This window comes from Bombus terrestris, chromosome 15, assembly GCF_910591885.1.
Source record: "Bombus terrestris chromosome 15, iyBomTerr1.2, whole genome shotgun sequence".
Taxonomy (NCBI): Eukaryota; Metazoa; Arthropoda; class Insecta; order Hymenoptera; family Apidae; genus Bombus; species Bombus terrestris.
Window position 1 is genome coordinate 5,964,708 of NC_063283.1, and position 16,643 is coordinate 5,981,350.

At 32.4% G+C, this 16,643-nt stretch overlaps 2 protein-coding genes across 6 annotated transcripts; one reads left to right on the forward strand and one right to left on the reverse strand.

Annotated features, from left to right (window-relative positions):
* Positions 1 to 67: 67 nt before the first annotated feature.
* LOC100650461 (uncharacterized protein KIAA2026) lies at positions 68 to 16,305 on the reverse strand. 3 transcript variants are annotated; one of them, XM_003401409.4, is made up of 11 exons: positions 16,112 to 16,305; positions 6,643 to 6,767; positions 6,440 to 6,579; positions 6,140 to 6,269; positions 5,832 to 5,969; positions 5,509 to 5,685; positions 4,151 to 5,425; positions 3,931 to 4,079; positions 3,292 to 3,632; positions 2,931 to 3,197; positions 68 to 2,774 (listed from the first exon to the last, which is right to left on the reverse strand). In XM_003401409.4, exons 2-11 carry the CDS (start codon positions 6,757 to 6,759, stop codon positions 1,396 to 1,398), a joined length of 4,113 nt encoding a protein of 1,370 aa, XP_003401457.2. In that variant the 5' UTR covers positions 6,760 to 6,767; positions 16,112 to 16,305; the 3' UTR covers positions 68 to 1,395. The 3 variants fall into 3 exon arrangements, with proteins under 3 accessions (XP_003401457.2, XP_020722771.2, XP_048268303.1); XM_020867112.2 differs by lacking the exon at positions 16,112 to 16,305 and adding an exon at positions 12,505 to 12,599 and having other exon boundaries at positions 3,292 to 3,629; XM_048412346.1 differs by lacking the exon at positions 16,112 to 16,305 and adding an exon at positions 12,505 to 12,599.
* Positions 7,781 to 15,381, forward strand: LOC100650580 (pickpocket protein 28). 3 transcript variants are annotated; one of them, XM_012317286.3, is made up of 14 exons: positions 7,781 to 8,014; positions 9,312 to 9,373; positions 9,964 to 10,240; positions 10,587 to 10,684; positions 10,756 to 10,872; positions 11,168 to 11,371; positions 11,596 to 11,713; positions 12,049 to 12,197; positions 12,422 to 12,623; positions 13,091 to 13,361; positions 13,568 to 13,688; positions 13,749 to 13,874; positions 14,010 to 14,101; positions 14,998 to 15,381. In XM_012317286.3, exons 3-14 carry the CDS (start codon positions 9,965 to 9,967, stop codon positions 15,183 to 15,185), a joined length of 1,962 nt encoding a protein of 653 aa, XP_012172676.1. In that variant the 5' UTR covers positions 7,781 to 8,014; positions 9,312 to 9,373; position 9,964; the 3' UTR covers positions 15,186 to 15,381. The 3 variants fall into 3 exon arrangements, with proteins under 3 accessions (XP_012172676.1, XP_012172677.1, XP_048268306.1); XM_012317287.3 differs by having other exon boundaries at positions 7,782 to 8,014; positions 10,081 to 10,240; XM_048412349.1 differs by lacking the exon at positions 7,781 to 8,014 and adding an exon at positions 8,873 to 9,216.
* Positions 16,306 to 16,643: the final 338 nt, after the last annotated feature.

Below are 16,643 nucleotides of genomic sequence, written 5' to 3' on the forward strand. Positions count from 1 at the left end.
TCAAAAGCAGTATTTCATGTACTTCATAAAATTCATCGTTCTAGGTGAGAATAAAAAAATTATACTGTTCTGGTGCAATGAATTTCTGATTTATACATGAAGCAATATCAACGATCTATGCATTGAGTAATAAATAATACAGAAGAGCATTACATTGCCCTGCGATTATATTTCACATCAAGAATTATGAGTAAATTAGTTATTAATAAATATATTTTGAGATATAATTAGAAATTAAAATTAAATATATCTCATACAACTTATTTGCATTTATTCAAATGATGTTAGTTTAGATAATGTAATTATTCCAATTATTTATTTACTGCAAATGAGTTGTACATTTTTGTAGTAATTTATACAGTACTTACTAAATCTTTAACTTCGTAAATTTTATATATTCGAATTTACTGGCTTTCAATAAGCTTTATAATAATTATTATATTATAATTATAATATAGCTTTTTTTATAATTCAGGTTACACGCGAGTGATGTCTTAATAATTATTTTATTCATGTAGAATATTATTTACACATTATAATAGTGACCTAAAAAATGCATGTCATTCAGTAATAATACGTATTCCTGATATCATTCGAAATTAAACAGTATATAAAATACTCTTCTTTGCAATTCAACCTGTAAACAATAACGTTTTATCATAGTCCTCAAGTGCATCATTTCAATGTTTGGTTTAAATTCGAGTCATGGTGAAAATTAACAATTTATAAATATAGTCTATAAACGAAACATTCTAGACACATATATTATTCATTATGCAAAGTATAATAGCGCTATCTTGTAATGTCTTGCTTAAGCGTTTTAAGCTTGATTTAAACCCGAAACAAATTAATGTTTTGTTAATATTTCCGATCTATTTGTATAATACAAATATTGTTTCAATATGGCGTAACAAAAATATATAAAAATTGTTGTAGACATCACAGGTTTCGAGTATCATTCTAACGTTACAATGTGGGAAGAGAAATATTCGAAAAGATACAATATTTAGAATATGTTTAGTGTATTCATATATGCATGTCTAATGTATTAAGATTTTCCTTCTTTTTCATTTGAATAGATAAATGCATAAAATTCCTTATGTTTTCCTTAAGATCTTCATAAGCACAAAATGAAATGATTCAGGAATAAACTCATCCAATAATAGTCAAAGTAACACTTCAAATACGGATGGTTTCATTATCTTAAAATAGTGAATAGCAATTTTTGATATTCGCGTACAAATTGGTACAAAATGCTCCAGAATGCTCCAGATATTATTATACAGATCTTTGTTGTAGGAACATCAATTTCGAAGATATATACGTGAACCAGAAATTACGAATATATTCTATTCATTCTATAAAAGATTTTGAAGATAGAATTAAAATAATGTCTTATAAGATTAGCTTCCCACCGTTCGAAGCTCGAATCTGTGCGACCTGTTCGGGAGTCAGAATCAACTTGCTTCCGTTCGGCAATGCTAAGGCATAATGGCTTCCAGTTTCGTTTACAACTACTACCAACTGTGTATTAGTATTTTGAACAGGTGGTGTGGGTTTGACTGGTGTTATAGAGATCCCTCCTTGATTCATGCGTTGTATTATCTGTGGAGGAATCACACCTTTCGTTGGTACCTCCGTCACGTTTGGTGTGAGTGTTGACTTTTGCTTAGTCTGCGCGATGTTTCTCCTAGATGTACTCTTTGCTTTTTCTGCTTCAGTCTCAGGACTGGTCTTCTCGGTAATTATCATCTCAATTTCATCATCGCTGTCGCTGAGAACGATCAAAGAAGTAGTCTTCTGACCGGTGTTTTCCAAAGATGTGGTTGGTTTCTTCGGTTTCTGCATCCTAACAGGGGTGCGTTGCTGTTGAACGTTTTTCATGACCTTGGAATTATTGAGTCGCGGTGTATTTCCTCTTATGGACATATTACTTCTTATAACAGCTCCACTAAGATGTGGATAGCTCTGTCTTGGCGCTGAATACCTGTTTTGCAAAGGTTTAGTTACTGAAGTAGGATTAGGCTGAACTGAAAACGAAGGATTTTGGGGTATTTCTTGCGGAAGAATTTGTTGACCGGTAGTAATATATCCAGTTGGGGGTTGAGTAGCTGCTACCATGTAAGGTACATAACCAGGATGGTTGACAAATTGTTGTGGAGCTATCATTTGTGGTCCTTGAGATTGGAATGGTTGGGAAGGTACAAAATTGGTTTGTGAATTTTGGATAATGTAATTTTGTCCCCCTTGTACGTAATAACCTTGTTGAATCGGTGGTATAATACTTGAGACCATTGGACCAGATTGCACGATTGTACTTTGTGGAACGACAGTTGCAGAATTTGATTGCATCACATAATAATTCATTGGATTCGGTTCAGTTTTGAGCATTACATAATTAGAATTAACCGTGTAACAGCTATCGAACTGATTCGGTGTAGAATCATAGATCGGGCCTTCGTCTTTGATGTCCAACTCCGAATGCACGCTTGCGATATTTTCTACTTTGCAACTTATTTCTGCAGAAGGCACTGTTTCTTTAGGTTTACTTTCAACTACAGCCTCTTGTTTGTCTGCTGTATTGTTTTTGTTAGAGGATTCTGGCTTAATCAGTTTCTTTGGTTTGCATATTTGGATTTCTCTGATTCTAGGAAGTTCCCTTTCACTGTTAAGTTTGGTTGAAGAGGTTACTTTTGATTCTGCTGCATCTTGGAGAGCATTAATTTTGATGCTTTGTAACTTGTGTTGGAAAGACTTTAATCTTCTATTGGCAGCTATAAATTATAAGTTGCATTGATTATTCCTTATGAAAATATATAATATATAATATTATATATTATATAATATATAATAATGCTCTATAATACTTTTAAAAAATTGGTAAAGTTACTGAAGTGTTGATTATAATAATTTTACGTTGTTATACTCACATGGACGTTTATTTTTCCTTTTGCGAGAGCTTGGTAAAATCCAATCTTGGTCTGAGTCCTCCTCCTCGTTTGTCCGATCGTCAGGGTATCTGACTTTCGGAGTAAGGTATGAAGTGGATGGACCTGTCTGTGTGCTGGGAGCCGCGTACACGGCCTCAACGTCGGTCCATTCTTCCAGCTCGTTCTCTTCGATCTCATCGTCTGAATAAAATTGTTCTGTATATGAGGAAATGCCCCGAGCTCGTAACACTCTTCGCGTTTGTTGTTCTAGTTTCATAATAAAATGAAATTTTTTATTAATATTAATAATCTTGTTAAAATTAAAACATTTTATTGTCATTTCACTGCTTCTTATTTATACCTTCTTCGCTTGAATCTTCTTTTGTCTCTTCTTCAATTCCTTCGTTCTTGTGACTGTTGTCTTTGTCTCTTTTAGATTGTTCTCTTTGCGTTTTGTTTTGTAAACTTTCATCTTGAGATTTTGTGCATTCTTGTTTGATGTTTTTATTGTGTTCTGCGTGACTAACAGATTCCTCTTTGATCTTATTGGAGATATTTTGGGAGCCAGCTGGGGATATGGTAGGCTGCGGTAACGTTTGTAACGTTGCGTCTCCGGAAGTTGACAATTGACAGCCCTGTGATCCAAGAACCCACCAATTAGAGCCAAGACCCTCCCCAGATGAGTCCTGATCCTCCGCACTGCTACAACATACAGCAACTTGTCTGTCATACATACTCAATGAAAGCAACGTTACTGAAAGAAGGTGGATGAGTTCCACTTTACAGATCATATATAGATTGTAGCAAGTTTAAGAGGTTTCAGGCAGGATGATCTTTTGATCTGGGAGTATTAAGTGTAAAAAATTGTGCAAACAAATTATCAGATATACATGTTTTGTTCAATCTTTCAAAATTACTATTGTTACTCCCAGATGAAATTCGATGAGATCTGATAGTGTGGATGATATTGTATGCTTTAATATAAATGAAATATATATACCCTTCCTTAAAATTAGTCCATTCCTTTTGGAGCTTTCCTCTAGCTCTTTTCATCGACTCTCGCAAAGCAGGTTCCATTTCCTCTAAAGAAGATAGCAACTCTGTCATTCTTTTCACCAATTTTACTTCACATGGAGATATAAGTTCCGTCTGAAGAAATATATAAATTAAAAAAAAGGCTAAAAGAAAATAATTTTAGATAAAATAAAGACATTACGTACTTCACCGTCAGTATCAGTACTTAGGCTACCATTTTTTGGTGAAAAGGTAGAAATAAGGTCTCTTAGTGAATTAACACTGTCAGCCACAAGTTGAAATTTTGAGACACTAAGCTCCGAAAGCATCGTATTAAAATTCTCCTTTTTCCGTTTCCATTCTTCCGTTTTTAGGTGATCTAATTTCCTAAGATTGTATTTAATCTCACTATTCTCGTCAAAAGAAAAATCATCCTCCATCGCTTCTTTTTGTAACATACTTCTCAATTCGCTCAAAGAAAGATCTTTATCATCGGAAGATGTTGTATCATTTTTAACTATTTGGTTTGACTGTTCCTTATTTGATTTCTGTTCTTTAGCGAGCCTTCCATTTCGTCTGAGAATCCTATTTTCCACTTTGTCCTCAGATAAGCTAGTATCATTTTGTTGCTTTCGAACGTGAGTCCTCGTTTCATTTAATTTTTCATCGTCGGATTTCGACGTGATAGATGTTTGATGTGTTTCTCTAACACCATGCATGTTGTCCGAATTTTTATCGTTCAATTTCAAATTTTCTGCACTGATAATTTCATTCAGTTTTTCGTCATCTGTTTTTGAGATACTAGACAAATTATCAATAGTTCTATCGACAGAATCACCTTTGTTTATATGTACATCCATCGCATCTAAATATGATTGCTTCGTCGGATTTATCTTCAATTTATCTTGCGAAACTTGTGTCAAAGATATGTCGTTATTTTCTGTGACCTTTTCCTCGATAGTTTCGCATTTTAAATCGCTCAAAATTCCATTGATTATTTCTATATTACACTTAATGTTATTACTACTGCCAGAAAATCCTTTAAACATTTTTTGAGATGACTTCTTACCAGGAATATCTCGAACAGAATTATTTGTATCGTAACCACTCGAATTTGTACTTTTACATGTTTTATCAGATATAATGCTTACTTCTGAACATTTCGACAAACTTTCCGACCTTTCGACGTTGATAGTATTTAAGTTAATATTATTACTACTGCTATTATTGTTATTGCTACAGGTGCTTGTACTACTAAAATTCGTGTCCTCGTTTGTCAATGAACCTATTGCACTGTCGCTACTGCACTTGCAATCGTTCAGATGTTTATCATCACTTTTATTTGACTTTCTCCTTGTTTTTGGTGGTAATCCATTACTCCATCGCGATTTTCTTTTTCTATGTTTCGTTTTCCTTTTCATTAAATCCTTTGAAACCAATGTTTTGTTCTCTAACTGCGTCTTTATTTTCGGCTTAATCGGCTGAAACAGAAATAATACTAGTAAGAACATAAATGATACAATGAAAAAAGAAAGTGAACTAAAAATTGTCAGTGATTGGATACCTTTACTGTTGATAAAATGTTGTTATCAAGACAATGTCTGTAAACTCTCAGATCACTTTTAAGAAACTGTGGAAAGTAAATGTATCTTGCCCCATAACGATCGGTGCCTAGAACGGTTTCAAATTGGTTTTCCCATGGCTGCTTGGCTATTTCCTCTTGCACAGTTTTTCTAGTGTGCTAAAAATTATATTTTGTAGCAACAACTAAAGAATTTATTAATTAAATTAAACGAATTTCTAAACTTCTAATCTTTAAAGTTTGATTTTTATTATGCGCGGGACGCTTCTTTTTAATTTTGTTCTTTTTATTGTATTTTTTCATACCATGACTGTATCACAGACTGTTTTCAGAAGCCAAACTTTCTGTCTGAAGGTCAACTCCTCGAAATCCTTGCCATTTAACAGAGGAGCATCGGGGAAAACATTCCAGAACTCAGGTTCCACACCGATAGTTTCTAGAATCTAAAAATCTTTCATCACATTTTTAATCACTGTAATACAAAATGTGCACGTATAAAATTAATTTATTTAAACAGATAATGATAGTTGTACACGCGATGCAATGCTTTGTAATAAGTGACAACATTGAAGCAACATTATCATTATCAAGCACAAAGACGACAAACTCTCACCTTTACCGCATTCTGATGTTTAGCCTCGTAAATTTTGAACCAGCTCTTCATCTTGTATGCAAGAATGTTTGTCCAGAATTCGTACGGCATCGGTGGTATTTTCCTCAACTTTGCTTTAGACATAGGGGAACTAAAACCAAAAGTATTATTAATTTCATGGAAGAGTTGATAAGATTACAAAAATATTTGGAATATTTAATATTTCATTTGCTTCATTTAATTCATTTTTATATAGAACAATATTGGAAGGAAATCTAAAATGTTTGAATTCTTCTTTTGCGATTCTAGATTCTACTTTACCTTAACAACGACGTCATGATATTTGCCAATTGTCTGGAAGCTCTTGGTATCAACAGCATTCGTTCCATCTCATACATGGACAAATGAGGTATGTTCAGAGCTTCTTTTGCCAGATGAAGAAAATGGAATATTTGTGGAATCTGTAAACAATTAAACGTTACAAAAGAGGACTTGTGAATGGAATAAGTAATAGAAATACGTACCTCCCACATGAATTCCATCTCATTTCTTGTTTCTTCTGTAAGAATGTTCTCTCGTTCCCAATCGATCATCGATTGCTCCTCCTCCTCCAATTTTCGTTTCCTATTTTTCTTCGCCATTTCTGTAACTTAAATGAAGAAAAAAACATGCTCGAATCTAACTTTTCGAAATACAATTAACCAACTCGACAAATTTATTTACCTCTGTAATTAAAATTACTTTCAAATATTCCAATCGTTAAGAAAAGAAGAACTCGTAAACCTTCCAATCGTACGCCAAAAAATAATTAAGATTCCTGCGCTAATTGCAAAGTGACCTATTTCTTACTTTTACTTAGGAATTATATAATATTACATATTCAAACCTGCTAGTGTGCTTAATGCGATATTATTGCAAATGTACCATTAATTAGATAGAATCGTATGTAATTTAAAAAACTGCCGCCGTTTCGCAATCACTGTCATCTCTTGCAACGTTTTTTAACACAAAGCAAACAACGATGACCTACTATCGACCAACGAGTGTCAATGTAAATAATTTCACACACAAGTGCAAGCTCAGCCCCCTCAACGTTAAAGTTACATATCCTTTAGATTAGGTCTGTTTCATAAAAATTTCATGCTGCTCGTTTTCGCGTTTGAATGTCGAAGGTAATATTTGCACGATAACGCGAATAAATGTTGCTTAATCGCGTACTACGCTAGTTCTGCAAACATTTGCACTTCGCAATCAACAACAGAACCTTCCACAGTGTAGATAATTGTTGTATACACCTTTCAACTATGCAGCTGAGTGATTACTATAAGATACGATTATCGTAATTATATGTATGCAAGACAAAATGAAAAAATTGTCTCTGAATATAGATATATTATTCGTTTACATTGCATCCATGTAAACGCACGAAAAACCACTTGACAAATATTAAAATTTCGTTAAATAATTCAGTCGCAGGCTATTCTATTTTAATTCTACTTTACGCTAAGATATATTACAGAATATTTGTGATTTTTAGTAGACATTCATGAAATATAAATAGGAATTGTTATTACTGGTAGTTGGTATGCAATTCTTAATAGATCTCTACAAGATACGCGGTAATTATTCATAAAGAACAAAGTACATTTTGTAGTACGTACATACAATAATTTCTTTTTATCGCTTCTTTCACTGTTATATCTGAAAACCATAAGTTATATAAATATGTGCTCATGTGTATAGTTGTTTAATATTGATCAGACGACGTTCTTTCTACAATTATACTTTGGTCTCAACAGTTGGTGAAAGGAACACCGATACGACTTCCCTTTCCTATCTCATTGAAAAATCGCGCCCCATCAAGATCATCTTCGCTGCTCAGTATTCGTATAACGTGTAAGTACGTTCTTCGATGGCCTTGTGTCTCGTTTCCAGCATTGTATGACTTTCTCGTCTCGAGAAACGTCTAGAATATGGCATTCAGTATGGAACAGAGTCTAACATTTTATGTCTGACAAAAATAAATGGAGTTGCATTAGATAAATCCTGCTGTTACTTTAACAAATAATTATTCTGGTATTATATGTTTTGTGTTAAATGTTATAGTTAACAATTTTATATTGGTTCATCGCTTTAAATGAAAAGTAAAGTAAACTTCAAATGAAAGTTTCAGAAAGAAAGATAATTGATCATGTACATGCTTTCTTTCATTAGTGAACACAATTTTCATTGTACAGGCGCTTCTCTGGTTCTTTAAATATCAAAGACATTACAACATTGCCCTACATTCAAGAGTTCTAAATTAATCCATTAATTTTTAACCAAAGTATGTTTCTCAAGCAAAAGATTCTCCGCTAGAATGTTTTAAAATACCATGCTTGTGTCTTTACATTTTACAAACTCCAAATAGAAATCATAGTAGCTAATGAGTTTACCAATTTATCCAGTTTACGATTGCATTCATATTGCGCAAATTCAAACAAATATTATAAAAACTATTAACATATAATAACAACAACGATAATAACAATATACATTTAATATATATAAAAGAAGAAAAAGAAAAGGGAAAAGTACGCGTAATACTGAAAAAGGAAACGCGTAGAAGCGGCACTTCCGCCAATCAAATTTTCCATCATTTTTCAACCGAACTATACGAAATAGATCTCCTTTGGAGTACGATAAAACAGTCATTTAAAATTATCTGTGTCATCGCGTTGGCATACGCTAAAGACAACAGACAACTATTGGCACGTGAGGATCCTGTCCAAGCGAGTTAAAAGGATGTCCATGTCGGTGCCCACCCCCAGTCGGTTGACAGACATCCTTCATCGATAGTTGGAAGGACCGGTGAAAATACACTGTATACCATCCTTCGCCAAGCTAACACACTTTTCAGTCGGTCTAATTGCGCGAAAAAACATCACTCGATAAGACGTAAACCTCTCCATAGCGAAATTATTCTTTTAGCGTATCTCTAGTTAGAGATTACGCCTTTAATATCCTATTTTTGGCGCCTATTACATCATTCTGTAGATATTATAATCATTTTTTGCAAATCTAGGAAAGTGGAAGTTTTATTTTTGTCGTTCGCATAAGTAATTAAATTCTCAATTAATCTTTCCTGTGATAAATGGTATATACATATATATATATATCGAGAGATTTTTGTATTTTATTGATATTTCTTTAGATGATGCTGTTCAGAGAGTGAAATGTGAAGAATTATGGAGTTTTTATGAAATAGAGAACAGGGTAAGTCACTGTGGCTTGTTCTTTTTTTTTAAGGGATCGATACGACTGCTTATATAGAATAACTTTTTGTAAATTAATACGCTAGTAATATAGAAACAATGGTTATTTTGCACGGAATCTCATTTCGAAAGAAACTTGTTTTAAACCTACGAAGTACTACATCTTTTCATAAAAAATTCTGCGTTTTTATCGGTTGGCATTCTTTACGACGTCTGAAGCTTCAACAGTTGACATCTTTTCGTGAAGAAGAACTTTACTCGGCTATTATAACTCCTCTTGCAAAGAATTATTTTATTCCCGTTTAAATTGGAAATACGACTTTTAAATAAGAATTTTTGATAAAAAGATGTTTTGTTAAAAATGATCTTGCGCTCTTTATTGCAAACACGTTAGGATCCGCTTACTATGATATTAAAATACAGCAATACCTTGCTGTACCTTTTTTTAAAAACAATTTCAAATCATCGTAAAAGATGTCAAGAATAGTATTAATGGAAGAAATTAGACTAAAGCTTGAGGAAATGATACCTATAGCCAAAGGTCGATTATAAAATCGCTGAGAATGTGAATTTTTTGTGATAATGATGCAGTATGGATAGCAATCGGGCAATTCAAGATATCAATGCAATGCCGGTAAAGCTGTACTATCGGGATTATTCGAAACCAGAGGACGAGAATAAGGCAGAACCGATCGAAACCGTTTACAGGACCACTGACAGGGCCACGCTGAAATATTTGAAGAATCACGATCCTAATATACCTTATTCCATCAACACTGTACATCTACAGGACCCGTACAAACATCCTCTTAGATTAGAAGGATACGCCACGGCAGATATTTTCAAAGTTCGACCAGCCTCGTTCAAGGTAATAGAATTAAAAGCTCCATACATTGCAACGAAACTTTAATTACTATGCAGTTAAATGTATAATCGAACTTCTTGCTAAGAGATTCGTTCCATGCATTTAAACGTCAAATCCTATTATTTGTGAACAAAGGATGAAATTAGTTAGAAGTTTGTTCAAATCTTATGGCTTTTTTTGTTGTAATCGTTGCTTGTAATTCTAATCGAAGAGTGCTCGTAGAAAACACCGCAAGCAGCAAAATTGAAAAATTGGAAAAAGGTTCTACATGCAGTAGTATATTGTTCTCTATTTGGAATGAAAATTTTTACAAACTTTTTTTTTTCATGCGAATTAATCTTTTCACAAGATTATGTATCGGCCGAAGGATACGGCGTTAAGGTCTAGGCACAGCAAGAAAGAAAGTCCTCTGATGCATTATGACAATGACGACGACAAGAGTATAAGGTAATAATAGATAGCGACGTGATAATATACCGGAGATGGAAATAAATATTAAAATATGCTTGTGAATTTAGTAAAAACGAAAATCAACGATGCATAAGGGTTACGAACATTATGAAGCAATATTGTACAAATAGTACTCTTCATGGCTTACGTTATATCGGAGATTCGAATTTGTCTATTGTCGAGAGGTAATTCTGTGCAGTTTGAATTAATATTATGATTTCATTTAATACACGAACAAATTTTTGGGCTCGGAATAATAAATGTTATTTGAGAAAATTTTACATTTTCTTTTGACTTTCACTTGATCTTTAATGCTAATACAATTCTATAACATCTTAATTGTTGTCTTAAATGAAAATTTGTTCATAAACATTTATCTTATTTTTGTATTATTTTCTGTAAATACTTATCTTCGAATATTAAGAAGATACAAGCACCGATTACACTATAACAACTAAAAATTTAATATCTCCTTCACAGAATCTTCTGGGTAATTTCCTTTACACTAGCGGTCCTAACAGCCGCTTATTATATTTGGTTCCTATATCGAAAGTGGGTTTCGACACCCATTATCATTGCTCTCAGTCCAGAATCGGTGTCCCTGGACCAGTTCCCGTTCCCCTCAGTTACCATTTGTAACATGAACAACGTAAAAAAAAGCGAGGCAGCTCGTATAAACGCTGGGTGAGTTCTCAAGCAACTGATAAAAAGATCTATCAAAAAATTTCTTTTAATAACAAAATATTAAAGGAATTGCATATTTTATTAAAACAGCTAAATGATATATTTTATTTAATACCGTTTATGTCTTAATTAAGAGTTAAGCAATTCAATCTTCACTTTATATTTTGTTAAAATATCATCAAAGTTAAATTAAACATTTATTACAACGAACCATTCAACAACAGGAACGATATACGCAAGAAGCTTTTATTGGAGGACATGTGTCGTATTGAAAGTATGTCGCCTCGCAGTTTCAACGAGAGCACGATAACTTGGGATAACGTCCTGCGTTTTATGATCAACGTATGTAACACACAATGGAATTGCACATACGGTTTATGAGATTGTCATGATAACAATGTTAGATCTTATTCGTATATCTCTGTAGTCTACTTGTCTTATGATGTCCCAAGATAAAGAGTACTTTCAATCTCATTTTAAGAATTATACATATATTATTACCTTATTTCTCGCGCAATTAAAGATGTGAATAAAAAGTTCTACAGGAACACAGGAATGATTATAATTAATTCGATGTACTGAAAATAATCTGTAAATGTCGACTATAGTAAAAGCACTGAAACATTCATTTAAATATTTATAAGTAAGTCTGTACGTCATTGATTATTCTTCAATAGGTGTCGCAATCTTGTACAGACATGCTGCATTTGTGCAAATGGCACGGGAATGTTACTGATTGCGAGAAGATATTTAATCCCACCATGACAGATGAAGGGATGTGTTGCAATTTCAATTCTGTCGACAGAAAGTACCTGTTTTATAATCCGTAAGTAAATTCCAGAAATAACAGTTTACATTCGAAATCAAAATTTTTCTTTGCTTCTGATAGTTTCATTTTTAGATTTTCGAACATCCAATGTTTGACCAAGTCTTTTGTGATCTTCAATAATTCCTACATTCCTAACAATTCTTCTATTATATTAATTTAATATTAATTTGATGATGTTCGAAATAGTCTTCCATATTCGATAAATTGAATTTTGCTTGCAGACGAGATTGGTCCGACATCAACATGACGTTCCCATTCAACAGCATCGATTGGAATCCCGAAACTGGATACGATGAAAACGTACCTCCAGATTCCATTCCATGGAGACCGTACGGTGCTGGACAATATTATGGTCTGACTCTGGTTCTTGATGTAGACGTCGATGAATATTACTGTTCGTCTACTGCTAGTGTTGGTTTCAAGGTACTTTATCTCAGATCATGAAATTGATCTGGATAGTATTACAAACTACTACTATATATTAATCGTTCATCTAACCACTATTATAATCTAAAATCATACCATAATTAATGTAACATTTAACAAATTTTACTGTCAATATTTACATTATAATACACATTGAATTTAATAAAAATATTGTAAAGAACATAAGAGAAGCAAAAAGTTATGAACCATTTTTTAAGCATTAGGTATCAATTTTATTCTGTTGCATTCTTTCGATTACTTCCGACCTAAATTGAAAAACAGCCCGAGTTTCAACCAAATATGAAAAAATTCTTATTATATCTACTGTTGAAACATCTTTTTACAACGTTAGAAATCTTTTTTGTTTGTTAAAATGTGAGTTAAAATTTGAAATATACATAATATTGCAAATGAAAGGATATACGATATTTAGCATAACATAACATAAGAATATGTTTTCACAGATGCTGCTGCATAACCCTGTGGAGACACCAAAGATCGCCGAATTTGCGTTCACTGTGACTCCGGGCGAGGAGACTAGAGTGATCATAGCGCCCCGGATATTGTCCGCCAGCAAGTCGATAATCTCTGTTCCTCTAAAGAAGAGGAAGTGCTTCTTCACCTCGGAGAGAAAGCTACGTTACTACAGAACTTACACGCAGAAGAACTGTATCCTCGAATGCGAGGCGAATTTCACGCAGAAGATCTGTCATTGCGTCCAGTATTACATGCCCAGTAATTTTTTAGATGAATTCCTTTTAGTAATTTTTAAATGATCCTTTAAGTATGGTCTTTTGGTAAAATTGAATTGAATAATTATGTTTATCTTATTGTGAAGTAACATGCATACCTTCTATGTATGAGTATATATGTCCTCTCTTCAATATCAAAAGCTAAAATGTAAAAATTAATTCTAAATTAGATTCACCATTTGTTTCCAGAATCCTCTAACACGTTAATCTGTGAGAAGAAAGACGATACATGTGCGATGAAAGCTCGCAGAGCAATGGAAGTTAAACTTTACGACGATGATATTGGGATAGCCTTAAACGTCTCTGAAACGTAAGCTTCTCTCACCAGAAGATTCCGACACAACAAGAATTCAAATCATATCTTTTACAGGCCCAGTTGCAACTGCTACCCCGGATGCTTCGAGATCGGTTACAACGTTGAAATCTCACAGAGCAAACTGGTGTCCTCTTTCATTGTTCCTGACAGCTACGTGAAGAAAAGCAAAGAATACTTCGCGTAATTTTATTTGTTCTTTTAGCTTAAGAAAATTATTATTTATTATTTATTTATAATACACATTAATATAGTAAAGAGTAATAATTTTTTATACCAATGATTAGTCATAATAATTGGAACGATTTTTCTTATTAGTACCAATATGGCGGTGGTCCACCTGTTCTTCGTCGATTCTCAATTCACTAAGTATATGAAGAACGAGTTGTTTGGTTTCACAGAATTTCTATGTAAGTAGATCTTAATCTTTATTACGTAATATATGATTCATATTAACAAAATTTTTTAATTAAAATGGCGATCAAAATGTTGACTTTGGGTCTAGACGATAAATGGCTTTCCAGTGCTATCTATTGCCGCATGTTTCTATCTAATCCTTCTTTGATTCATGTAGATCCCTTGGGTCCAGCTCTAATATCGATCTGATTCATTTTTTATGATAGTAATAATTTAACAGTATATAAACATACTTATCAAAGAAGATAAATCAAATCGTCAACACATTTTTTTACATTACAAACGTATAGTATATTTTCCTATAAAAACAACAAAGGAGCATAAATTTACCGATACCTTTGGTCACAAATTTTTGGCTTTTAACTGTTTTCTTCTTGTTTATTCCATTGTCTTTTACAACAATATGTGACAAAGCTTGGGATGGCTTTATGAGAACAATTTTTTACATAATATATATTATTTTACTTTCATTAGGGTTTAAACACATGGTGACACTAAAATATAATGTAATATGCGTTACCAATCGGACCTTTTAATTGAGTAATATGAATTAGTTAAAAAATCAAACACGAAAGATAATAAAAATGAAATAATATAAAAATCTAATACTTCTAAATTTTATCAACTACAATTATCGTAAATATTAATTACAATTGAAACAAATTTTTAATTTACAACTCCATTAAATATTTAAAAATTGCGTTTGAACAATAGTGGTACATATATATAAAACGCTCTTCAGTTGTTTAGAACCCTAATAAAGTCATAAGGTACAATAAGATTAGCGAAACACTGGAATTGTTAAAATTTGAACAAAAGCATATGATTCAAAATTATAAAAAGTTTTATAAAGTTCAAGGATCTCAATTACATAATTGTTTGTATACAGCTAATACTGGTGGCTTGTTGGGTCTCTTCATGGGCTTTAGTTTCCTCTCTTTGGTGGAAATCATGTATTTCGCGACATTGCGGTTCTGGTGCCGTATATACAAAAAGAGGCATGTTTCTCGCGATAATACTCTTCACGTGCAACCATTCGACTCTAATACTAACCTCGTTTATCCTTTTGTACAATGATCTATCTATTCTTACTTTTTTCAAGAAACTTACTCATTTTTGACAAAAGTTCTATTGTCGTTAATCGTTAGTATATAAATTGCATGTAAATAGATGTTTGATCTACAAAAATGTGCGTTATTATGTAATTTATGAGTTTTTGAATGTACTATGAAGAAATATATTTGAGAATATAATGTGCTTCTCAACTAGTGTACTCAGTTCCGTTTGTTATTCATTATTCAACTTTTCTATTGTTCCATACTTAGGATGGATTAACAATTAAACGTAGATATACTGACAATAAGTGTTCCATCCAAATAATAGTACCAATATGTTTAAAATACATTTTTTAATTCTTTGATTTTTAATAAATTACATTGAATAGTTTGCAGAATGGACTAGATAGAATATAAAATCTCTTATCTTTCTCTAATACAAATTTATAATTTGGATTGGTTCTAAGTAGATATAGGCAATTATCTGTAAGTACATATGTTATATATTAATTTTAAAATTATATGTCAAAGTAGTATCGGTTTTGGTAACTATAATTCCTAGTTTTATGTTATTGAAATAAAGTAAATAATCATTACTCTATGTTTAAAACAGGTAATTGTATTTTGTATATAGTATTTAATTGAATTGTATATATTAAATCTTTACTTTACTATTATCCAATTAAAGAATAATTTCATATATATCTTCAAATATTCGCGATATTAAACTATGTATATGCCGCATGCGGTAACTACCATACTGTGTTAGAAACAATTACAACCTGTCATTGCAACATAACGACAGAACACATATTAAACTAAAAATATCAGATTTTTATTTATTTATAATAATATAAAATTAATTATCATTTTTCTAAATAAGCTACTATCGCTTTGACAAAACAGCAATGTTATTTCGAAAGACATGCACTTTGTCAAATGACTTACCTTTTGGTGTGGAATTCTCAGTGAAATCTTAACCGTAGTCGGGTAACATCCTCAGGAACATGTCAACGTGATGACAAAATACTATAGTAATTGAAAAATCGCCACACTACACAATCTCAGACATTCAGTCATTAAACACAATTCGATATTCTCTACGACGCCATGTTTGTTGGACTACAGTACGGGTGTAACTAGATTCACTCGTCGTACGATGCCGAGGACTAGAGTCACGTCGTTCTAGAATCACGAACTGTCTCTGCGCAAGTGCACCGCGATACGCGCGAATTTTCAAACTTGAATTTCTCTATCTCAGATTTTTCATTTATTTTTATTGAATCATCGATTTTACTGAAGTTAATTATTAGTGAACATAGACATTTATTATAAAATCTATCGAAATTTGATATTAAAAATATATATATATGAAATTGTAATTTGAAAAATATGTGAATATTTTGTAAAATTTGACGAATAAAAATAAGGTTTTCGGTATCAAAAATATATAAAAGTTATTTTGGTTGAATGAAAACAA